This window comes from Thalia democratica, chromosome 5 (genome assembly GCF_965202585.1).
Source record: "Thalia democratica chromosome 5, ktThaDemo2.hap1.1, whole genome shotgun sequence".
Lineage (NCBI taxonomy): Eukaryota > Metazoa > Chordata > Thaliacea > Salpida > Salpidae > Thalia > Thalia democratica.
In genome coordinates, this window is record NC_139169.1 from 27984048 (window position 1) to 28011010 (window position 26963).

Here is a 26963-nt window from a genome sequence, read left to right on the forward strand (position 1 = left end):
TTATTAAATTAGAATTTAAATGTGTACATAAAAAATACTGAAAAACAAATCAAAAAAAATTTACCTATGTTTTTTATCAAATTTAGTAAAGTCTCATTAAATTGGTGTGCTACGATATTTTTATTTTTGTCTTCTACGTTTTTATCAAAACAATATTGAAATTCATTATCTTGTCCTGCCTTAACAAACACAAAATATTTGGATAAAATAATTTATAGCAGTACCTTAAAAACAATTTTTATTATTGCACAGTGATCTAAAAATTTTGGTTTACAGAATTATAACTAATTTCGTCATACCATCAGCTTTTTGTATAATATTGATTCTAGTTTTATAGTAAACAACATAAACTTTTGTTTATTTTATGTTAGTAATTTTACGCTAAAGTAAATATAACACTGCTTTTTACCTAGCCTGGTTTATGAGTAAAAAAAAAACACTACTCTAGAGTCTAGAGTCTTATTTTATTTTTGATATCTTTTTTTTGATATCCGATAAAAGTTATAGTATAACTTAAAAAATTTTTAGTGCCTGTAAGGTTTATCTAAAGTTTTAATTTATTGAATAATTTTTATGGAAACATCAAAAACGTTGTCTTGTATAACTATTATCAAAATGATTGCAAAAATAAAAAACATTTTTGTCAGATGATAACAAATACAATTTAAAATTTCCCTACCGAAATTATAACACAACTTTTATTTAAACTGTTTATAATAATTTATTACTATGACTTATTAAAAGATTCATACTATAAAAACTCTTCGTAGTTTTCTATTACCTAAAGTGACAAAAACTATTGTAATCATATTTATTTATACATTAGTACAAAAGATAAATTGCAAGAATTATTTATCTATTTTATATAAGTGTGTTATATAATATATTATATCAAACCCCTTCTACAATAAAATATGAATATTTGCACTCAGAGCTTATATACATATAAGGAGTTAGTTTGAATTTAAGTTGACTCATTTCAAATTGTATTGGTTTTAAATCTGGGAAATACCCAAAAACAAGGAAATCTGAATTAGTTGGCTGTAGCCTCACCTAAATGTGTAAAATTTAAATAATCAAAAACTTAAGTGTTTTAGGCATGATTAATTTATGTCAAATATGAATCTGACTACATAAATATACCATATAATTAATGGTTTAAATTAGTTTATCTTTATTAAAGAATATAGATATCTAAAATTCTTTAGTTTTACATCTTTAGAGTTTTGACTGTGAATCAGGTAAAATTTTATGGAGATGCTTGTGTACTTAAGATTAATGTTCTTAGTCAATGAAGTCATTTTTTTTTGTTACCTACTAAATAAAAAATTATTGCTAAATTATTAATGTTTTTTGATATAATTCTATTTTTTGAGTTTTAATAACATTAATCAAGGTAATAACATTAGGCTCAATGACCAAAAGGTCTTTCTCCACACCAATCCATTGATCATAGTTGTGAGAGTTCACATTTTTTTTTCTTTCTGTTTTTATAATCTTCTGGTACAAACTTATAAAACAAGTTTTGTTGTCAATTTTGTAAAATAGTTTGAAAATTCACCAGAAATCATTCTACCTTTGTCCTGGACATGACATTAAACTGTATCCTGGAGTATGACTTGATAACCAAAAGGTTTTAGTACACCAGGTCCTAGAACCAAACTTTTAAAGCGTATTTTTTTTGTTTAATATACATTACCTTTTGTTTTTTGAGCTAAAGATGTCAAATGTTCAAATATTAAGTAACAATTTTTAAGTTGCTAAATACCTTAAACAAGTTTTTTTTTAATGATAAAGTCTAGGTAGCCAACAAACCTGGAAGCCTGGAAATACATGGAATTTTGACAGTTAACAACCTATAATTTTAAACAATTTTTGCATTTAAAATGATGAAACTTAGATACAAGTACAAAAGAAAATATCTTAAATTTTTTTGTGATATTAATTTTTTTTTATCATTAACATGTTTAAAGTAACATTCCAGTATCTTATTAATATTTTTGTATCACATAAGACAGTTTTATACCTTAAATTTAATCTTATACAGGAAATAGAGTAAAATTTGTATTGTCAAAAGCCAGGAAATTTTTCTAAAAAAACCTATGGCACCCCTGTAAAGTACATCCGTCTCTAACTGTTTGCAATAATAAAGGGATTGAGTGATATTGTACCTGCCTTTAAAAAAAAGTAAATTATAAATTTTAGAAGTCTTTAAAAGCATTAAAAAATGTTGGTTTTCCAGCAGCTAAATATTTTGATTATTATATTCTCTTGAGGATTAAGATTTATAACAGGGTTTTCCAAGCCCCCCTAGCAAAAATAAGAGAAATAATCAGAAAAGTATTTATTAAGTATTGCCCTTTAAGTAATTAAATGTCCATATACCTTTATGTTTTCTTAGTAACTGATACCACCTGATGCTTTACTAATTTTTTAAAAGGACAATACTGCCAAATATGGTAATGTTGATTTAAATGATATTAATAAAATTATCACTAAACACCAGAAACTAAAGACTCAGTTAAAAAATAAAAGATATTATAAAATATTTGTAAATAGTATTTTTTTGCTCTTTTAGTTTTATTTTTCTAAATTTATTAACTTTAATGCCTTATATCCCCGAACTTGCTTTAAGTAACGTTGAAGGTGTATCAGGATAAAACATAACATTATGAAATCAACTTTTAGTTAGGAAGGTTAATGTCTAGTGCCGGCGGGCCAAATTGGCCCTCAAAGTCAAAATCTGTGGCCCGTGAGCTACTTTTCAGGCAGAAATATACATTTTAAAGACAATAAAAATTCAGGATTTTGTAATAAAAACTTACCCTGGGCTCTTAATTCAATAAATAATCTTTATTAGTCCTCTAATATTACTTAATTTATCATTTTTTAGACCTTAAATAATGTTTTTCTACTGATTACCGAAACATTTTTTAAAATAAATGCAGCCCTCAAAGGATTTTTTTAAATAGTGCTGCCTGCGAGCAATTTTTCCTCAGTAAATTGGCCCGCGAGTTACATAAGGCTGCCGACCCCTAATCTAGAGCCTTAATTTTTAAATTTCATTTAGCAAAAATAAAAATGGTTCATTGAGGCGGGGGGGGGGTAAACCATGTTTTTTACAAGTTGATCTTTTTTTATAGAGTTTTTTCTAAGCTTCAAGATGCTTTTTATTGTTTTAAAAAGTTCGAATTATTTTTTGAGATATGACCAGTCAAAGTCGGGCTGCATAATAGGTTCCCTATGGGAAGGGCAAACTAAAACAGCAAAAAAAGACTATCTCATTTAAAATCTATCTCCTCCTACATTTTTCTAGCAATCTTCTTCAAACTTTTACAGTCTAATCTTTATTACAATAACAAAAAAACATTACTTTGGAATTTAAAAAAAAAATCGTAAAAATATTTTTTTTTTGAAAAAAAAACATTTTTTTTATAATTTTTGTGATATTTTTTTTTCAAGTTACTAAAATTCTAAAGTAACGTTTTTTTCTTTTGTCATAAAGAATGTTTCCTGAAAATTTGAAGAAGATTGCTTGAAAAATGAAGGAGGAGATAGATTTTTAGTGAACTTTTAAATTTTGTAGAAAATTGACCCTAAAAAATCTGTGGTCCATACTTTTATATCAGAATTTTTTACAAAAAATTAAATATCTCCAAAGTTAATTGATATTTTTCAATTCTATAAAAACTGGCTCGTAGTTTGTACTTAAAACTTTCATATAAAAGCTAAAGTTAATTTTTGTAAAAAAAAATGTTTGACTTCCTCCTGTAGCCTTAAATTTAATTGTACAAATAATATATTTAACAAAATCAGGTTGAAACTAACAAACTAAAGCACTAATACTAACTAAATAACTAAAAACAAATAATAAGTGCATTTATATGTTAATCATTTTGTACAAGCAAAAAGTTTATTTGTTATTTTATTAAATTAATATTTATTAGTATATTTTAAGGCTATCTGTAGGAGGACTAGAAACTTGTTGCAAATATTTAAAATATTGTTTTAAAATCATCCTGTAAAGTGGTATTAAAAGAGTAACATATGAGTTTTTTGTTTAGATGATTAGTTTTCAATTTAGTATAATTATTTTATTTTTAAAGATAGTAGACTATTCAAAATACCTATTTTTTATAGAACATAGGAAAATAATTCAAAAGGTGATTATTTAAGACTCAACTAGTTATTTTAACAATTTTTAGTAAGTTAATTTTACTTTGTTTCTTCTTTTTTAATTTAAGAAATTAAACACAGCAAACTTATTATTTAAAAAAAGACTTGAAATAGTTTGAGTAAACTTATCAATTTTGTCAAGCAAAAAAAGATTATGTTATGTAATTATAAAAACTGCTAAAAATCCTTAATTTTTTATTAGAAATTTATAAGTTATTATGTACTGAAAATATATAAAATACAAATGACTCATTTAAATAAATTATAGTTTGTTTTGTACTGTTTTTTGTTTTAAGAGATTCAATATATATTATACTTTTAAAATACTTATATATAAATTTATAAACTTTTATAACTTTCAAAAACTACATTTCTACCAATGAACTTAGTTAGTTTACAACTTTGGATTAATTTAAACTAAATTTTTCAATTATTTAACATCTGTTGTCTTTTAAAATAATATTTCTATCAACAGAATTATTTTATTTGCATAATGAATCGTTTCAAATCCTCAAAGTACAGGAACAGTGCCATAAAGTATCCAAAAAAAGAGGTTTTAATTATTTATTTAAAATTTTTGTCACCACAAGTTAAAGTTCTGAATTTTTATTTACATTGTTTCAAACTAAATTCTCTTATATACTTTTTTTTCAGAACCGCATAATCAATTTATCAGTAGAGACAGACTCTAAAATAGTTCTTGTTGTATAATAAAGAACCTTAAAAAGCTACCCTAAGTTAGAATTATCATTTATTTAAAGTGATTTTGGTTTATTGTTTTTATACAGAACTGCATAACTGACTTATCAGTAGAGACACCACTCAGTTATGGAAATCACATAAAGTCATCATTGAACCATATAGCATGCAACATTGGTGCAGCAGGTAGCATATGCTTTTTTTATTACAACTTCATCTTTTAATCCATATAAATGATTTATATCTCTTTTGTTTACTAAAGTTTTATTTAATTCATAAAAAAAATTGCAGTGTATTTTAATATAACAATAAAAAAAAAATTAAAATGGGTAAACCTTTGAAAAAGGTTACATTAGATTGCATTATAAAATAAGTTTTATACCATAACTGTAGAAACACATTTACATAGTTTACAATTCTAATAATTTTTTCTTTAACACTTTAAATTATTTTTATACATTCTGTTTTTATAAGCAATTTTTTTTAAACTGATTTTTACTAACAGGAAATGAAAAATTAGTAAGAATAATTCAAAGTTTAAATGAAATAAAGTTTAATGAAGAAAAATTTATAGAAAAGCTTAAATTTTAAATTTATTAAAGTTTTAGTTAAAGAAACTAAACAACTCCTAAATAAAAATCAAATATAAATTTTATTTCAATTTTTCAGAAAATAATCAATAAACATTAATTTTACCAGTTTGTTCTTTGTTATAAAATGAATAACTTCTTTGACATATATATTTTCTTTTAGAAAGTGGGAAATTGACTTGTTTAAAACAAAAGAAAACTAAATTTGACAAGAAATAAATATTTGTACTACCAAAACAGTTCACTACTAAGTTTTTTGTTAAACTGTATTTATAGTAGCTAAACAATCTTTAAAGTGAGAAGCTTACAAATAAAATTAAATGATTAAATAGATAAAATTACGGTTTTGATTTGGTTTTTGTTGAAATTGTTGATTTTGGTATCACCAGTCAGTTTTGTATCTGATTTATATAAATTGTAAGTACTCAATAAAGTATTTTTTTGAAATTTTAATATTGAAACTTAAATTGTCATCTAAAACAAATGAATATTAAATTTGAAGAAAATAATTTTTTTTGTACTACCAATGCAATTAACTACTAATTTTTTGAATAAATCTTTCTACTTGAGTTATGTAAACAACGCTTAAATGGTACATTATTTTACAGGAAGTGGCAAGTTGGCAGTGTTCAAATCAGGTGACCGAGGAAGGAAGGGGAATACCCAGTTCATTCCCGCCCACTCGGCCAGTGTCACAGATTTCGAATTTTCTCCATTTTACCATGATAAGTTGATGACTGCCGGTGATGATTGCACTGTTAGTTGAACTTTAAAGATTTTTGAGTGTTTTTTTTTGATTTTTATTATTTTTTTGGTTTGCTTTAATTTTTTTACTGATGTTAAATTACTTGTATGCTAGTTTTTATAATCTTTTTCAGTTACAGTATTAGGCACTTGCAATTTTTTATCATTAAAGTACAATCACTGTTTCAAATAATTTTAGTAAGATAATTTATTTTGACTTGTTTTTTAAACTGTAAAAGAATTACCACTTTTGAATTTTTCTGAGAATTTTTGTTTTACTAGTTATTAAAAAAGCAATGATAAAGTGTATTTTAATTTAATACTTTTTATTTAGGTAAATAAAACACAATTATCTTATTTAGTTAACCATTTTCCTTTTATTTTCAATATATCAATTGTTAAACATATAAATGAGCTAAGTATTATTAATTGTTTAAACAAATCTGTTTTAATTGGAAAAAATGTTGTTTTATATGTTTGTATTTTGTTAAATAATTTTATTTAAAGTCTATGGGTGGAGTCAAACAATATTTTTGCGATTACATCGTTGTTTTATTAAACAATTTAATGTTTAAATTATTAAAAACTTTTCATAAGATATAAAAGTTAGATAACTTTTGAAATACAATCAATTTTTTATTTAAACTTATGGAAATTAAAACGAGGTTGCTAAAAAACTTAGAAACCTGAAATAACCTGGAATTTGAAAAAATAAAAAACCCGAAAGAAATGGAATTTTAAACAAATCTTACTTGTTAAGTTGAAAATTTTTGATTTGACACAAAAATCTGCCATATAAATAAAAATCTTTACTCATAATAATTTTTTTTTTCATAAAAAAAAAACATTTCAAGTAGCTTTACAGTATCTTTTCAATATTTCTTTTACTATTTAATACAGTTTTCACCTTAAACTAAGCTTTAAACTATATATAGACCCAAAAATGTGTACTTTTATAAACCTGGAAGAAATTCTAAAACCTGGAGAAAATTTTGGCAACCCTGTTAAATTTATCTAAAAAATTTGAACTAAACACTAAAAATATATCTCCATATTTGGGTTTTTTATTCCAAAGACCTCAAGTTTTCATTTTAAAATACTTGCATGATTAAGTTTTGATTTTTTGTAATGCTGAAGAGTTTGTATTTTTTATAAGTTAAATATTTTTATAACAAAAAATTTCACAACATAATTGTCATATACATTTTTTATCAATTATTTTTTAACTATCACAATGATCTTTACTAAATTTAACACAATTATGTTGTGAAATTTTTTCTTATAAAAATAATTTTTGAATGAGATAGAATTTTATTCACATTTTTATTATGGTCCAACAAAGAATTTTTTAAACTCCCCAACTTGAACTGTTATATCACAAAAGTTACTGCTTCTAAAACTAGTAAAAAGCAGCTGGTACCCTATTTAATACCAAAACTTGTATAGTCTACCCCAGTGGACGCCAAGCTAATCAAATTCTGTGTACACCAAGCTGAAAAAAAAAATTGGTGCACCTTAAAATCTGATTTTTATAAGCACGGCTAGTGGTGGGGCATAAACACTTTTATTAGTGTATTTCCCTTAAAAGTCATAACTCAGTTCGTATTTTCATACAAACCATTTAACAACTGAAGCTGAAACTTTTTAATTGATTCTCTTTTTAATTGACATCTTTACTTGTTTTACCTTATATTCACAATTATATTTTAGTTATATGGTTTTGTCGTATATACTTATTTATGGAACACTTCTTAGCAATTACTACATAATCCCAGTTCAATATTCTTTAAATCCTTTTAAATACTAACTACATACTTAATCTAACTCTATGTTTTCTTTTGTAATATCAAAATTTTGTACACCCCTAAATGAGTTCCGTGTACCCCAAAAATTTCGTGCACCCCAAAAAAAGTTTCATGTACACCAATGGGCACCAGTGTACACCTTGACGACCACTGGTCTACCCTCTATGGCTTTGTTTTACATGTAAAACTATTTATTGTTTTTTCACTAAACTTTTACGTACTTGACATGCTTTCTTTTGATTTAACTTGTTGAAACTCTGTGGTTTATTAAAACTTACTGGTTATTCAGGCGCAACTGTGTAATGTTATATTTCAACTTACACGTTGTTCAGGTGAAACTGTGGAGCTTACCGGAAAACCTGTCGGAACTGAACCACCTTTCGCCAGTTGAAAGTTGGAGCTTGGAAGGTAGGGGTGAAACCATCAGCTGCAATCCGATCGCTGATTCGCTGTTTAGTGTCACTTCGGCCAATCACGTCAAGCTGTACGATCTCAACAAGCCTCAGTTTGAAAAAAGTGGGTTTTTAAGAAACTTTGAACATTTGATATGCATCTTTTTTAATTTTAATAATCAGCAAAAATAAAACTTATGATGAAGATTAAGTTTCTATAAGTTTAAAATGTTACCAAAAGATTTTCTATACAAACTTAATCATTACACTACCATGTTTTAATAATTCTGAATAAAGTACTTCATTTATACATTTTTAATAATGTATAACTTCTTTAATAATTCTGAATAAATTACTTCATTTATACATTTTTAATGTCTCAATCAATTTACATTGTTAATAATTTTTAGATATAACTCTTGATTGTGATTTAATTCAATCATTAGCTTGGTCAAATGATGGAAAGAATATGGCTTGTACTTCAAAGGTTAAAGAATTTAAAATATGTATTTACACAATAAATAAGGTACTTAATATTCTTAATTGTAAGCTTTTCTATACAGATATCTTATTTAATAGTGATTTATTATTATTATATTTTCATAAATAAAAAGTTTAAACCAACTAAATAAAGTTATTTGTATGTTTATATAAAACTGCAAACTTGTATTCGTGTTCTTGCACTTTCTTTACCAAACTGCATTGCTTAAGTTCATTTTAATACTTTAACAGATTAAATGTAAATATAATGTGAACAGTTTATTTAAAACTGGTTAATGGTATATTATATTAGTTGAAGTACAATATATATTTTTGTATTATTTTTTTATATTTCCGGCAGCTTTTACCTAACTATATTTCTTAATTTCAAGTTGATATTCAAATCTAAAACTGTTTTTAAATTGTTGTTAAAATAAAACAAAATTTATAGTTTTTGTGATAATATTTTGTAAAATTGATTTAAAGTACAACATATGACAATGTACAAGTATTCATCTCAATTTACATATTTATATAATTAAAAAAAAAACTTTATTTAACAGAACAAGAAACTAATGATTGTAGATCCACGATCCTCAGAAAAAGCAAAATCTGTTCAATGTCACGGAAATCACAAAGACTCTAGAGTCTTGTGGGTGTCGCAGGATAAATTGATCACCACTGGATTTAGTATGGTGTGTTTTTGTTGATGTAAAATCAGATACATAATATATTTATTTTCCAACTTTATAATGCTATCATTACGACAGTTATGATTATTGATCAATGTAGAATAATTGAACTGCAGCTCATTTTGTTATTATAAACTATTTATGTCCCAGGATAAATTGATAACTACTGGGTTCAGTATGGTATTTAATTTTACAAAAAAAAATTAATGTTTTTGCTGGTCAATCATAAATATTAAAAAAATACAACTTAAAAAGTGTGATCACAGGTCAAATTGATCATTATCGGTTTCAGTATAATGTGTTTTTGTTTAGTATATAAAATGTTCAGCTTTATTTTTTTATATCTCTTATGATGGAAATTTAAAATTAATATATTGATTTTGTAAGTTGCCTTAAATTGACATTTTTCAATCTGCTATTAGTTGTCTGCTATAAAAAAAAGTTATGATTGTTTTTAGTTAAGGAACAAATTTTTTATGAATTAAACACTGATTACTTCTAAGTTTAGTCTTATCAGGTTCAATTACTAAGTTTAAACATTCCAAAAACTATTTAAATAGGTGTATAGGTTATGAAAAATATATTTTCAAAATAATTTCAAAATAGTCAAAAAGTTTATGAGTCGAGGTTTTAAAATGTATAATTAAAAGTTCATAAAGATCATTAATATTTATTTAAGAAAAAATTGAAATATATATTTATTTACAGTCAAGAGAAAGGGAAATTAAATGTTGGGATTCGAGAAATTTGAAATCTTGCCTTTACAAAAAATCATTTGGATCTAACACTGGGTAATATGTTGTTTTAATTGAAATACATATTAAAATAGTTTATACTTTAAGTTCAAGATTTATACTTCAAGTTTTAAGATTTAAGTTTTTAAGATATAGATTTAAGTTTTATACTTCAAGACTATTTTTGATAAAGTCAAAGTAAATAAAAGTTTTAGCTGTGTTTAAAATCATGACTGATTGTAAATAGTGAAAATTAAATAATTCTAAAATTAACAAAGTTATAAATTGTATTTTATATATGAGTTATTATTAATTTTATCTAATCTTCAAATATCGTTTCTATAAAATATGTGCTTGTATTGTTTACTAAATAACTTATTGTATATTAATTAGATATTATAACTCACTAGTAAAAAACTTATGATAATAATTTAATTTCTAATAATAATTTCAAATTTGCAGAGTTTTGATGCCATTCTACGATATTGACACAAAAATGATATGTGTTGCTGGAAAAGTGAGTCTTTATATATTAAAACACAATGATTAAAAAATAAGTTATGTTTGGTAAAGTATTTGAAGTGAAAAATTGAAAATAATTTATAAAGTTTTAAAAGTAAAATAACTTTTTGTCTAAATAAGTAATTTTTAAGAAGCAACTTGCTCATATACTTATACAAGTTAATTTTTTTATGTTTAACAGTAAACTTTTTTTTGTATTTTTAATACTTAAGGTCTATAGAAAAAAGTCTGTATTGATTTAGTTAATTTTTTAAATTACAGTTTTTATTTTTTTATATAACAAAAAATAATTTAAGGGCGATTCTTCAATTTACATAATGGAAAGTGTTGATAGTGGAAATGATGTTATTACTGAAGGTAATTGTGATTATATAATTTTTGATTTAGAATCTTCTTAATAACAAAATCATTAAACTATAAACGAAGTACACATGAAATCTTACATTTTTTCCTAAACGTCTTCATTTACACTAACTAAAATTTTTACTATGTTATGCCTACTAAAAAAGAACAACATATAAATTTACTTTAAAAACACTTATGTTAGCCATGAATTAAAGTTTCATTGTTTGCAGCACTTGACCTTCAGAAAGCTTAAGAAAAGTTGAGTATTGTAAAATTAAGGCTGTTAGCCGTTTTAAGCCGACTGTTTATTTAACTTAAGTTTGAGTTTTGTTATGGAAACTAGCCTCTGAGTGTACCTTTTAAATATTTTGAGACTTAACTTTATACAGAGTAGAATATTAAAAACTATATAAAATCTAAATAAATTTTATATATAACACGTACGTGTCCATAATATTTATTTTTTAATTTTGTATTTTTTATATACTTGACTTATATTTATTTCACAGGTAACAGTGCACTGGTTGGCGAGCAAACGAAAGGAATGTGCCTTTCGCCCAAACTCAATTGTGACGTCATACAATGTGAAGTTAGCAGGTTGTACCAACTTTCGAGGAACATGATCGCTCCTGTGATGGTTCAAGTTCCTAGAAGGGTATGTTTGATAGTGTTTGTGAAATATTAAAAAAAAATTAACAAATTAATAACTTTTATGTATTTGAAAATTATACTATTGTTAAATACAAGGTTTCCTTAACTCGTTTTTGCAAATCGCTCCATTTAGCACAAATTTTATTCCCCACATGTTTTCAATGACTTTTTTAGTTCATTTCATTTTTAATTATTCGCCTCCTTACTAGTTGTTTCCCTTAATAGCAAAATAATCCAAGAGGCATTATCGCCCATTTTAGAATACCTCAGTTCAAGGGATATACTTTTCACAACGTATGATTTTCTATAAACACTATGATCATATTGAGTTTGTCCAAAAACTAAAATGTTGAACTGTTTTTGTGATAATAATAGTTTTGTAAAAGTACATAAAGAAAGTAATAGTAAAGTACATAAGTGTCGAAAATAAAGCAACATTTTAAGAACTAACTTTTTTAAACTGTTTTATAAACACTGTAGTAAGATTGTTTGACAAAGCACTTGAATTCTGTTTGATTGACGTTAATTGCTTGCTTATTGTTTTTAAATAATTATGTGACTTAAAGAAAATTTTTTGTTATATAAACCTTTAACACAAATTGTTTACAAAAATTACTAAAACAAAAAAGTTTTATCTCAAGTTAATTTATTTTGAGTTTAAACACAATAACATTTGTAAAAAAAGCTTTTTATTTTTTTAAAAGAAATTCTATAACTAATTAAACAATACTTTTATTTTTTATTGTTTATTGATAAATCGTAATAATTTTTAAATTAAGAACTATATTTCAAGTGTTTCAAATAGTTTTTTTGTTTTCATTAGAGAAAATACTAACTTATGTATGATTTAATAAATAATTTACTCATACAAACATCACTGTTGCTACTTTATAATGTAAATGTTATGAAACACTTATAATTTTTCAACAACTTAAGTAGGTTTACACTAAATAACAACAAGTTGTGTATATTGATGTAATATATATTTAATATTCATTAGTCTATAACCATATTTAATGAACCCCAATAAAGGGAGTTTCAGGTAGACCAATTCCCTCCTTAACTTTTATCAAGTCTCTTTAAAAAATATATTTCTACAAGTTGATTTGATTTAAAGATTGTGTAATTCTCGCATTATCAAACATTTATCTATAATCATTAGTGCTTCCAAACACTTCTACAGATAATTTTAGTTGATTTTATTAAGGTGTTTACAATTTAAATTTCAAGAATATAAGTTGTCAAATATGTGTAGTATAATTTCTTTTATACAGTTCTACAGAGAGTTTCAGGAAGATTTATACCCGCCAACTGCTAGCAATGAAATTGTTCTAACAACTGAAGAGTGGCTGGAAGGCAAAAATGCTGCTGTTAGTATTTATTAAGTGTTCTTTAGTTCAAAAATAAATGTTTACTTAAAAAAATAATGGTGTTGGTAGAGTTTGTTAGATTGTAACAATAAAAAAAATCGGGTTTTATTTGGTGCTATGTTTTTTTTATATGTATCCAAATTAAAACTATTATAGTTAGATTTAAATGTTTGGTGCAAAAAGTTCTAAAAAATTGTATTGTTTATATTTTTTCTATTTGTTTAATGGAAACAAGTTTTAAACTATAAAACATATAAAGTTTATTGAAGCTGAATACGAGAATGCTTTTCAGAGAAAGCTGACATCATTAGACCCTGAAAAAAGAGTTCAATTAGAAAAGAAGTCACAACCAAAAGAATTGAAACCAACACAAGAACAAGAAAATAGTTCGAATGGACATACTAACAATGGTAACTCGGTTGCAAATAATAAACCAATTGTTGCAAATAAAAAACCACTTGTTGCAAAAAAATTGGAAAAGGTAGCTGAACCAGAACCAGTTGCTGTTAAACCTAAACCATTAAGGACATTTCAAGGTGAGATTCAATAAAAGTAAAAAAAAAAAAACAATAAAATAACTTTGAATCACGTTCTAAGTTGTTTAGTTTATTCTAGATCAATTTATGGTAGAATAACTGATACTGTAATGTTTATAAGTTTAATATATATATATCATTTCTTAAGCTTTTTTATTTTAAATCCTAAGCTAACTTCTGAAAGCTCTAAAAAACAATTTAATATTTAAACGTTAATTTTTTTTAAATTGAAAAAAGTTGTTGCTTTTCAAGATAACATGAGAAAATGATTTAAATAGGAAGTTTTAACACCTCAAAGCAATGAAAAATCTGCAACATTTGTTCCTACTAATATAAAAAAGTAAATTTGTAGATAGAACAAAACACTAGTTCGAATATTTTTTAACCAGCACATATAGTCTCTTTTACATAGACTTTTTTTTTAATTAACCTAGCTGCAAAGCTACCTTCAGTTAGTTTATAAAGTTATTAAAAAACTTAAAGAAGTTTATAAAAATTTTGTAAACACTACAAAATTTATATTATTACCAAAACAAGATATCTGTTGTTTTTCTACAATCTACAAAGTTTTTTTAGAAAATATAAATTTAATAGAGGCAGTTTTGTGTCACCAATATGTAATACTTAAGTTTATTATTTTATTACTTTATCACACACATTATACCTGTATATTTCACAGTAGTTGATAACACTGCACCAATTTTTTATTTATTAAATACTTTAATATAAAGAGCATGAAGATTTTATTATAAATGGCATGGCAGTTAACGAATTTTTTTAAAATTTTACATTGACAAAAATCACTTAACTTGGTTACGCCGTGTTAGTAGCAATGGTCAAAACGAGATTTATAAGTATTTGTAATAAAAACTTTAAATAATAATTTTTAACGATTTTAATTGACTTATCATGTTTGTATTATTCTAAAGTCTAAACCATTACAAACACTAATTGTACATTATATTTAAACATCATTCACAAAAAATAGTCTTACAAACTTATCGCAGTTGCTAAAACCTCGAAGTTCAGACACCTGTTGGGCAAGCTGACCCACCCAAGAACCCACTACACCAACATAAACAAGATTGCAGCAACGACATTAGGGTGCGGCAATCAGTTCCACTGCAGCTGCAAGTTTGCTGCAATTCCAATGCAGAACAACCAGTTGGGACAAATCGCCATCGTAGATGTTAGTTGAAAAATATTTTTTTGTCATTTGTTCGAAATTTGGAGTGATTTATTTCGGTTAATTTGAAAGCTATGTACGAATTCACATTATAAATGTTGATATTAGTCATAACATAATCCTATCAGTTTTTGAAAGTAAACAAACTAATTCATGAATATATATTTTTTTCACGTATAATCTAACAAATACTTACAGTTTTTAGTTGTTTATAATAATAAATACTGGTAAGTAAAATGTTTTTCTGATGATACTTTATGTTCACATCAAAAGATTTATTTTTCCAAAACAGCTCAGCAAACCGGGCCGCCAACCGGGTAAAATCCCCTGCGTAGAAAACAACTCGCCCGTGACGGATTTCAGGTGGAACCCCTTCGACGCTAATGAACTAGCGGTTTCCATGGATACCGGGGTCACAAATGTGTGGAAGATACCTGAAGGAAGTTTAAAGGAGAACATCACTGAACCTAAAATTTCTCTAGAAGGTTTGTAATTTATACCTATCATAACACAAGTCTTAATTAAATATCTAGCTTTTTTAGTCCTACATAGTTAGTCGTTGTTCGAAGTTTGTAGTAAAAGTTTAAAACTGAAGATTGCTACATACTTGTGCCAGTGAATGCTTTTTTTACAGATTTTGAAATTTGGGCTTAAAACCAACTACTAAATTCTATTAAATTTAAACATACACGAATTTAAAGTAACAGAAAATTACTCAAGCATAAGTTGTTTCTAGCTACAAATGTTTAAAAATGTTATTCAATTTGATATACAACACTTTATAATAACAGGCCACTATTCACGAGTGAGTTGCTTGAGTTACCATCCGCTAGCTTCAAACGTTCTTGCAACGTGCGGGTTTGACGGAAATGTAATTGTGTGGGACACCAATACTGGGGAACAAGTTTGTTGAATGATTTGTTTTAGTTATACCGAAATATATGTGTATCTAGTCGTGCGTATAAAGCTAGATGTTACTACTTTTTAACTCTATTGGACATTTACAATAAACCACATATTTGGTATTGAGCTAAAATGTAGTTTAAGTTGATTGTACAAAGGTTAGACTTAGTTTTGAAATAGAAAATTTAGGCATGTTTATCACGATTTATGTGAGAAATAAATAAGACAGTTTTAATCTAGTTTACAGCTAACTAATCTACTTCTAAACATACATTATCAAACTTTGTAACACGTTAAAGTTTATATGATTATTATAAAAAAGTATTTTAAAATGATTTAAAGTATATAATTTGTAACACAACACAATTGGTACCTATTTTTTACAGAAATACAACATAGAGATAGGAGAGGAACTAATTGGTATGTGTTGGAGTTTAAATGGCAAGTATATTGCTGTAATTAGCAAACAGGCTAAATTGTACTACTTCGATCCTAGAAGTGACCCAAAACCTAAACAAGTTTGTTATTGTTTTTGATTGTGATATAGTTGTTATCATATGTTCAAGTATTATAAAGTTAAAATTTATCTTCATATAAACTTCCTTTAAGCTGTAATTAAATAGATTTTATAAATAGCAAAGTTTTAAACCTTGTATAAACTAAAACATCTTAAACTTCTAGAAATGTTGCATACAAAATAAGACTTTTTTTAAGTAGTATGTTTATTTATGTAATGTTATATGCACACTAGAGTGAATTTGTGCAACGTTAAGTTGAAAAACAATTATAAACTTAGAATTTTATGAACATTTTAAATTAAAATTTTTACAGATGGGTGTTTTGAAAAGCGGTCTTAAATCTGCTCACATTTTGTGGGTTTTGGACGATAAGTTTGTGCTGGTATCTTACATTAGCAAGTTAGTTGATATTTGTATATTAATTGTAACAAAATAATTTTTATTTGAAAGAATTTGTAGCATTTCAGTTTAAATTTGTATAAAAAAAATGTGCTAACTTGGTAAATAGTATATAACTAATAAAAACTTCGAACTACGGCATTAAATTTGAAAGTTGTAAAAACCACCGATGGCCTTCATGGGTTTTCTTTGTTATTGTATTTAAGGGTTGTTCTGAAAACCACGCTAGGTATGACGGATTTTTTTTTAGAGTTTACTTACTTTTTGGTAAGTTTTGAGCTTTTTTTAAATTAATATTTAAAAAAATCTAGTTTAGTGTGAACATATTTTAATTACTGTGGAAACCATTGGTACAAGTAGGTGTCAGAAAAGTACAGCGTCACTTAAGCACGGGTCGTCACCTTAGCACGGGTCGTCACTTTAGCACGGAGTGTCATTTTTACACGGATTAGTTTTGAATCTTTTAAAATGTTCAAATAGGTAATGTTTAGTTATTTTATAATTAAAAATTTAACAAACAAATAAATATGAAAATTCTTACACGTTTGAAAGTACTGTTTTAAAGAAAAAGTAAAGTTTTTACTAGGAGAACTTAAAATAAAGCTTTTAAACATTTAGTTAACATGTTGCATAGTTCGTTTTTAGGTTTTTAAACATAATAGGAAAAATGTTATAAGCATAGAAAATGCTAAAATGTCACTCTGCGCTAAAGTGACGCTGTGCTTTTCTGACCCGTTCCCACTGGTATAGACTGGTAATGAATTTTTTTAATTATCAGATGCAAAAGTTAATTTTAAGTTTACATTATTAAATTACAAAATAATTTTTTATATTCTTTTTTAAAATTTTCTTTCATAACCATATTAATTTTTGAGGTATAACCTCCTTAACAATTTTTAATTTGAGTTTTCGGAATTCGAACAGAAATTGTATTTTGCGACACATTTTTTAAAGCAGTAGAATCAAATAATAAGTAACGCCAATAAAAAAAGCATCTCAAACATTTTTTACATCGCATTCTAAGCTGCTTACTGACGGCATTAACAAAAAATCGCAAATGCTAGCTTGCATCGTATATATTTATGTCGGCAGAATATTATCACAAGTGAATCATTGGAATTGATAGCCTTTATCAGAATTTTAAAAGTCACTAAATGTGGCTATATAATCATTATAAAAAATAGTTTTATCTAAGTCATTTTTTAATTTTCAAATCTGAATATTTTGGTTGTTATAGACAAACGTTATTTAAGCACTGTAAAAAAAAAGTAATTTGTGCAAATATGTTTAAGCTTTTTTAAAATCATAATATAAAACTTGGTAGAAAAATTAAAATATCAGGTGTGTATTTAATGGTTTTAAAGTTAGTTTACTTGTACATTCTAAAATAAAACAATATTTTCTTGCGGTACACACTTAAGAGTTAACCTAGTTTGAAAAACTTTTACAAGAGTTATTTAATACTATTTAAATTATTTCTAGTGAAAAACATTAACTTAGTTTGTTATTAGAGAAGTAATATAGCTCATTTTTGTTTTGTTTTAATGTTTTATAAATTGTACTTATTTTATCATTAAAGCAGTATTTCCCAAACTTTTTTTCATTAGACCCCTTTTAAAGAAATAAAAAAAGCTATGGTGCTCTCCGGCAACATTTCTAAAAACACTTTCTTTACATACACCAAAGACCTTTTTTTGCACTTCACTATCAACTCTATAATACCTAGTGTAAGTTTCAAAATAAAAAGCCTCATGGCCCCAAAGGGGCCATAAGGCTTGCTTTGAGAAACCCTAATTTAAATAGATACACACCAAGCTCTTTACGGTACACTTATTTAAATGATAAGTTCAAAAGTCTATTAAAAAATAAAAGTTTGGTAAAGGTACTAATAGAGTTGCCTAACTACTTCCTAACATATACTTATATTTTGGGAACGGGTCACTTTTGCACGAGCGTCATTTTTGCACGAAGACACTTTTGCACGAGGGGACACTTTTGCACGAGGGTTACTTTTGCACGAAGGGTCACTTTTGCACGAGGGGACACTTTTGCACGGCGACTCTTTGCACGAGCGTCACTTTAGCACGAGGGGACACTTTTGCACGGCGACTCTTTTGCACGGAGGGTCACTTTTGCACGAGGTGACAATTTTGCACGAGGAGACACTTTTGCACGAAGACAATTTTGCACGAGGGGACACTTTTGCACGAGGGTCACTTTTGCACGAAGGGTCACTTTTGCACGAGGGGACACTTTTGCACGGCGACTCTTTTGCACGAGCATCACTTTAGCACGAGGGGACACTTTTGCACGACGTCACTTTTGCACGAGGGGTCACTTTTGCACGGCGACTGTTTTGCACGGAGGGTCACTTTTGCACATGGTGACAATTTTGCACGAGGAGACACTTTTGCACGAAGACTTTTTTTTAATTAAAAAAAAATTTTTACTCAAATTATATTCGCTTTTAAACGCAAGTTGTTTTAACTAAATAAAATGTGGTAGATTTTTAATGAAATTTTAATGTACAGTTTTTATTTCAAATTTTACGTAGAACTATATAATAATTAATAACGTACCACAATTCATTAATTTATATTTATTAGCTTAGTTTAAATAAATTAGTTGAATACACATTTTTAATCTTAAATAAAAACGATTTGAATACATTAAATGAAAATAATCTGAATTTTTTTATTTTTAAACAGAAAGATAAACTTTAGTAAGGCTTTAAAACACGGATTTTGAGTATTATTTTTACTAATTTTCTCTCGATGTTATAATTAGCAAATATAGTTGTTAAAAAATATTTTAAATTTATTTTTATTTCAAACAATTGTTAAATTAAAATAAAGATTTAGTTAGTTTATGAAGTGTAAAGGTATTTAAGATTTTACCTGATGTTTATTTTTATTTTTTAGTTTAGCGTGAGAATAAAAAAACCAAAAAAATAGTGCATTTTTATGATTTAAACTTAGATTATTTCATTACAATAATGTTGCATGATAATGATAAGCCAATGAGAGTGTAACATTTCAAAGTTTGAACTTATGTTCATCAAAAATATCAAGAGATGCTTATACCAGCATTCCATGATCATGAAATAAGCCAATGAGAGCCTAACGTTAATGTCCTTGGAGCGATAGGTTTTTGTTTTTGTTGTTAGTCAATGCATCTAAATACTTGATGTTGTTCGTTCTACATCAAAGCGTAAATAAATATAAGTTTGTTGTTAAAATTTTTCTTTTTATGTTAACCTATGAATTTCATATCAAATTATGTTTTTATCTTTGTTATAATAAATAAACTATATGTGTTATTTTATTTTTTCCTTATGTGTCTTCCAGTTTAAGTGATCTAGGTTTTGATGCCTAGGTTAATCATATGAACAATAAACTTGTAACCGTATAGTAAAATATATAAAAAGGCATATATTAAAATTCAAAATATACTAGAACAACTAACTTACACTTAAAGTATTTTTTATCCTAGTTTCTAAATAAATTAACTTTATTGTCCCTGGTATAAATCTTTTATAAATAGTTTTCTTTTTTCTTTTTGTTAGTTTGTTTCTAACATTAAATTTTACTGTTTAAGATTTTAGATCTTTTCTTTTTTGCCTTTAATATAGGTTTATTATAAAATTTTAGTTTTCAGTTTCTTTTTATGTTGCAGACTTGGTAGTAGCTAAAAAACTTTTAATCAGCCTGCATGCAAAATTTATTTTCCGTGCGGAAAAGTCATCGTTCCAAAATGTCGCTGTGCAAAATTTCATCGTAAAAATGTAACGTTGTGCAACAATGCTGCCGTAAAAAAACTGTCATCGTGAAAAAATGTTGCCGTGCAAAAGTGTCACCTCGTGCAAAAGTGACCCTCCGTAAAAAAGAGTCGCCGTGCAAAAGTGTCCCCTCGTGCAAAAGTGACCCTGCGTGCAAAAGTGTCGCCGTGCAAAAGTGTCCCCTCGTGCAAAAGTGACTCTGCGTGCAAAAGTGACGCCGTGCAAAAGTGACGCTCGTGCAAAAGTGACCCTCGTGCATAAGTGTTCCCTCGTGCAAAAGTGACACCCACCCTATATTTTACTGTGTTGAAAAATATATTTTATTCTTGACCTTTTTAAGAGTAAGTATTTTATTTATTAACTTTTTTTTTTTATAAAATATTTTAGTAATTGCTTCAGGCTGCGTTTTATAAAAAGAATATAAACTTTGAAATAAAGCATGGTTACTTTAACATAGTTTATTTCTGTTGTTGTATATTTATAAGCATTTTCTTTTTAATTCAAGATCTGGATCGCGATGTTTGTGTTTGGTGCCGACTAGCGGTCATATAAATGAAGAAATAAATGTTGAAATTGACAATGAAGTTTCTTTGTTGGTACCACACTACGACGAAGATACCAACGTTGTGTTCCTGTGTGGAAAAGTTCGTATACTGTTTTTAATTTTACCTGAAGCATGTATTTATATTTTTAATCACTTTAGTTTTGCTATGAACAATTGGAAGTAAATAAATAGACAAGATGCCTTAATTAAACCTTAGGAGTATAAAGATTTAATTGAATATCAGGCTATGTTGTTTTATTATTTAGCTAGTACCAAAATAAAAGAAGTTATGAAACAGACTGATTTTTAAATCTAGTTAACTAATTTGGTGATAAAAACACATAAGCTACTAAATTTATCAAAATTTGTTTTGAACTTTAGTGTTCTTAGCATTTTCCTTCTTTTTTTATTTGTTCATTTTCCATGCACGTTTTCTTTAAAAATTCATATTCAAAAAACAATAAAATCTTTTAGCAAAGGTTAAACAGTTATTTATACACATTTAAACATTAAGTTATTGAAAATTAACAAAACCATTCAGGGCGACCACTCGGTACTCTCGTTCGAAGTGACGTCACAGAGCGTCACGTTCATGACGTCATACAGAGACGAGAGAAGCGTTCAGGCTCTCTCGTTTCAACCCAAGCTGGATTGTGACGTCACAAGAGTGGAGTTCGGCAGGTGTTTCAAGTTGACAAAGAATTCGGTGGAAACCATCTCGTTCACCGTTCCCAGGGTCAAGGTGATTTTTGTTGAAAAATTACTACATATTGAATTATTTACAAAATTAAAACCTCTTAATTTAATTTGAAATCATCTTCAATAGTTTAGTTCAAATTATTTTATAAAATGCTCTCAGATTGAGGTATTATTTAGTTTTTATATCTGAATTTGATAATAGTGTAACAAAAATCTATATGATAGTTTAAGCAATAATATTGCAGTACAGATAAGATTATGTTATAGGTGTTTTAGATATAGGATGCTAAAACATGTATGTTTGAGGAGCATAATTTCACTTTTTGTTTCTGTTATTGTTTATGTTATTAACTTATGAATTATGTTAGAATATCCTTACTAAATCATATTAATCTTTTTAAATTAAAAACCTTATTTTCAGATGGAGTACTTTCAAGACGACATATTTCCACCAACGAAACAAACAAAGGAGCCTTCGATGACCAGTGATCAGTGGTTTGATGGTGAAAATATTCAGATGAAAAAAATATCACTCAAACCGGATAACATGAAAAATTGTTTGTTGTTTTTAAATACGTATATGATATTATTTTCCAAAATTATTGTTTGTAGTATTGGTGGTACAAATAAGAATATTGTTAATGATTAAACACGTCAGTTTACTTAAGAAAAAAGCGTTTTTTTAACAAAATGGAATAGTTTAGGACGGATCTTGGAAACATATATGTTGTTTATAGTTAAAAAACATTTTAATTATTTTATTGTAATATTGATCTTACTTATGATGATTACTTAAAATTAATTTGTAAATGACAACAAAATCAAATTAGAATGAAAATTAGTAGTAAGAAAGTTTAATAAAAGTACAAAAGTATTAAAACTTGTTTATTTTTCAGTGTCTGAGGCACCCAAACAGCAAGTTAAAGAAAGAAAATACGAAAGTTTCAATGCTGACACCTACAAAACTGATGCACAAAAAAGAGAAGAAGTAATTATCAATTATTTTCATTTTTTTTCTAATTTTTTTTTGAAATGAATTTAAAAGTTAAATACACGTTAACTTGTTTAACATTAAAAAAAATAACTATGTATTTAAAACCAATGACCTCCTTTTTTTTTTAATATTCACTAAATCTTATTTAATCCCTATTCTACTCTTGTTATAAGATATCTGAATTTTAATAATATTTTAAAGTATTTGATTTTAACTTTTTGATTTTTTAAAAATATTTATTAAAACAGTTAGTGGCGGCAATGTCGAGTAAACTGGAAATCGACAACAAATTGGAACAAGATGATTTTTCTGGAGTCGATTCGGATGAATGGGTTTGTTTGTTTGTTATAATATTAAGGTGAAAATAAAATGTCTAGTTTATGAATTGTTTGTGCTCCGGTTTAGATCTTAGAAACTTTTCAGTTTCAAAGCTATTAAGCAACGCCTAAATCGTTCAGAAACAAAGTAAGATTATTATTTACCGAAATTATTATATTAATTTTTATTATGATTGTAACTTGTCTAGTTTATTAGTTATTTGTACTTCGGTTTTGGTCTGAAACTGAGTAAAGCTAAAATTATTATTTGCCTTCAGGTTTTTATGATGATTCCTAAATAGATTCTCTATTAGGTTGATTAATAATTATTTCAATATAAGCTAGCTGTTAAGTTTTGAATATCACACTCCTTCATAATTTTTTATTTGCTATAATTCAAGTAGATTTTACAAACTTAAACCAAACATTTTTTTTCACCGTGTGTCTTAAAATAATTTTAGTGTAAATATTAAAAAAAAATAGAATTTTATCTTTTACTAGTAAATACTAAGTTATGACCAAGTTGTAATCATAAATTGTCCTGTTTTTATGATAAACATTTTGTAAGTGGAGAAAAGTAAAAATTCAATTTTTAAATGATTTCTTTCCAAAAGATTAAAGATTAAAGCAAATTTAAATTATTATTTTGGTTTTAAAATGTTAAAGATTGCTAATATAATTTTTTGTTTATTTTTACGTATGTAAAGTTATAAATATAAAGTAGTTCAAAATTATAAGCAAAGTAATATTTTATTTTAAAAACTAACTAGTTTGATAAAATTTTGAAATAATTTAGTCCGAACTAGATCTTGTTTGGTTTTAAATTAAACAAAATAGTATTTTGAACTTAAAAATAACCAAACACTTTTATACAGAGTGACTGAAAAACTTTGGATTTAGACAATGGAGAAAACTACTTTTTTACTAAAACAATCTATGTTTTTGTATATGATTTTGTTTTCTTTTGCATTTATCTATTTTAAGATTCAACTAAGCAATCATTTCTAATAATATACCAAAGATGCCTTTTTATTTAGCAATCTTTTGAAAGTTGTAAAAGTTACTGACTATCAAGAAATGCACAATTGTTATATAGTAAATAAACGTAAAGTTATATTATCTGAAAAAAATAGTTTAACAAAATTTCAAATAAACAATTAATAAAAAAACAATACAAATAACTATCATTTTGATTTTCAACTTTTATCAAATTTTATTTTAAAGATTTAAAGTTTTTAATTGTCACTTTTATAATTCCAACAAATGCTGTCTCTTTCATCAAAATATTATTGTTTTTGACTTTTTTCTTTTTTTTTTCGTAAATTTTACCTTTTAACTATTTTAATTACAACAAAATATTTATGCCAAGCTTGCAAAATTTTATAAATTTTCCTGAGTAAGTTAGTTTTAAAAGAAATTTAAAACGTTGTGTAATTTTTATGCTTTTTAAATTAATTCTTCAATTTTTTATTTGTTATCATTTTTAAATTTTAAATAAATCTTATTGGTTTATACTCTTACTGATATGCTTACATTATGTTAACATTGTTCTGTTTTTTTTTAAATCTACTTTTCTTAATAAAATGTTTCAAAGCCATTTAAGTGGGATATTTTGAAAGTGTTTAAGTTTGTTTAATCACATTATTTTCTCTATATAATTTTCATACCTGCTTAATTATAAGTTATAGTACATTTGAGCTTATTAGGCGATTAAAGTCTTCTAAAGTTGCAGTTAACAAAATTATAAATTACTACTGAAGTGTTTTATAATTAAAAGAGTCTAATGAAAAATAACTTAAACATTTTCTATATTTTGAAACCAAGACGAAATTTAAATTAAAAAAAAAAATAATTAGGTGATAACAACAGCAGAAACAGTTGTTTTCATAAAAAAGTATATCAAAAACATCATGTTTAACATATTAACGATTTTCTTTAATTATAGCAAGTTTTTACTCAAAAAATTTATGACTTGATACTTTCTTGATAAAAATATTTAAATTGCTAAGTACGGGAAAATCCCGTTTGTTAGTGTTAGAAATTTAAGTTGAAATTAAAATTATGCTAAATATTGTCATTTTTTAAAACTGTGGCTTACAGAATACTTAAAAGGCAGTGAAGAATACTATTTTCGGCTTCCCCGTAAAGAAATACACAAAAAAAAAAAAAAATTATCCAAATTGCTTTAAAATTGAGCAAGTTATGAGGTTTTATGTTTTACAAGATGGCTTCTGAAAGGGACCCACTTGAAAAACGACATAGACCAACTGAAAATCAATAAAACCACGAAAAAATTTGTCAGAACGTAGCTTAAGCACTAGGCAACAAGCGAAAAAAAAGTTTTTGCAATAGCTGTCAAGTTAACGGAGTATGAAGGGGTGGCCCAAACACAAATACTGACAGAATTATAAAAAAAATCACACATTATGCTTAATAAAAAAAATCCAAACATTTAAATGAACTGAAAATTAAAAGACGACGCTCACAATGACCTCGGCCTGATAACCAAAAACTTTTCGGGTGTGCTTGTCTGGGTTGGAAAACCAAAGTTCAACCGCTGACGTGCTTTTTTGGCCTGTTTACGAATTGGCCCGAAAAGCAGGGACTAGTTGTATTAATTTGTTTTCACTCGACCACAAAAACTGACAAACCAGTAGACTTTCATTGTTGCAATAATAATTTTAAATGTTTCCTTAAGTATAGTTTTTAAATAAGTTGAACAATTGAAATGAAAAATCAACTTCATCATTTGTTTTCGATTTTACTGATTATGATGTTTTTGAGGAAAGACTAGTTGTTTCTTTTATTCGAATCATAAACTTTAAATAGTTTAAAAGAACTTTTAAAAAGTTTTTAAATTTTTTTAAATCTGTTGACATCATAAATTCTGTATGTTTATTCAGATTATTCTAAGTTCTCACAATCAGTGTGCAGGCGGGGCGCCAACTAGTGGTGTTTTAATTATGACGTCAATCACAAACAATGACATGCACGCTTGTGGTAGTAAATAAGGTAGTTTGTTTGTGAAGCATATTCAAATATTGAATAAGGTAAGTATCACCAACAAGGAAGCAATTCCTTTTTTATTAACTCATACTGATCATCAAAATCAAATTGCTCTTAGCTGATTCGGTTAAATGCAAAAACCAAATCAGTTATAGCGTGTGAACTACAAACAAAGTTTGCCGATTATTTTGAACTTTAAGATGTTAACAGCTATGGCAGCTTGATGAGATACTTAAAATTTGTCGAGCTGTCTTCACGTTTACATGCATATCAAAAACATCATGTTTAACATATTAACGATTTTCTTTAATTGAAGCAAATTTTTACTCAAAAAGTTTATGACTTGATACTTTCTTGATAAAAAAATTAAAAATGCTGAGTACGGGAAAATCCCCTTTGTTAGTGCTAGAAATTTCTGTTGAAATTGAAATTATGCTAAAAATTGTCATTTTTTAAAACTGTGGCTTACAGAACACTTAAAAGGTAGTGAAGAATACTATTTTCGGCTTCCCCGTAAAGAAATACACAAAAAAAAATTATCCAAATTGCGTTAAAATTGAGCAAGTTATGAGGTTTTATGTTTTACAAGATGGCTTCTGAAAGGGACCCACTTGAAAAACGACATAGACCAACTGAAAATCAATAAAACCACGAAAAAATTTGTCAAAACGTAGCTTAAGCACTAGGCAACAAGCGAAAAAAAAGTTTTTGCAATAGCTGTCAAGTTAACGGAGTATGAAGGGGTGGCCCAAACACAAATACTGACAGAATTATAAAAAAAATCACACATTATGCTTAATAAAAAAAATCCAAACATTTAAATGAACTGAAAATTAAAAGACGACGCTCACAATGACTTCGGCCTGATTTCAAAAAACTTTTC

At 26.3% G+C, this 26963-nt stretch overlaps 1 protein-coding gene across 1 annotated transcript; it reads left to right on the forward strand.

Moving 5' to 3' along the window:
• The first annotated feature begins 4659 nt into the window (after window positions 1-4659).
• LOC145835564 (coronin-7-like) lies at window positions 4660-24222 on the forward strand. Its single transcript, XM_082943219.1, has 23 exons — window positions 4660-4729; window positions 4965-5061; window positions 6074-6222; window positions 8347-8530; window positions 8817-8893; window positions 9450-9581; window positions 10287-10369; window positions 10775-10829; window positions 11131-11191; window positions 11689-11834; window positions 13105-13200; window positions 13493-13736; window positions 14744-14925; window positions 15215-15407; window positions 15714-15826; window positions 16212-16343; window positions 16657-16742; window positions 21026-21164; window positions 21606-21806; window positions 22185-22320; window positions 22660-22751; window positions 23006-23089; window positions 23950-24222. Exons 1-23 carry the CDS (start codon window positions 4670-4672, stop codon window positions 23956-23958), a joined length of 2751 nt encoding a protein of 916 aa, XP_082799345.1. The 5' UTR covers window positions 4660-4669; the 3' UTR covers window positions 23959-24222.
• The last annotated feature ends 2741 nt before the right edge of the window (window positions 24223-26963 follow it).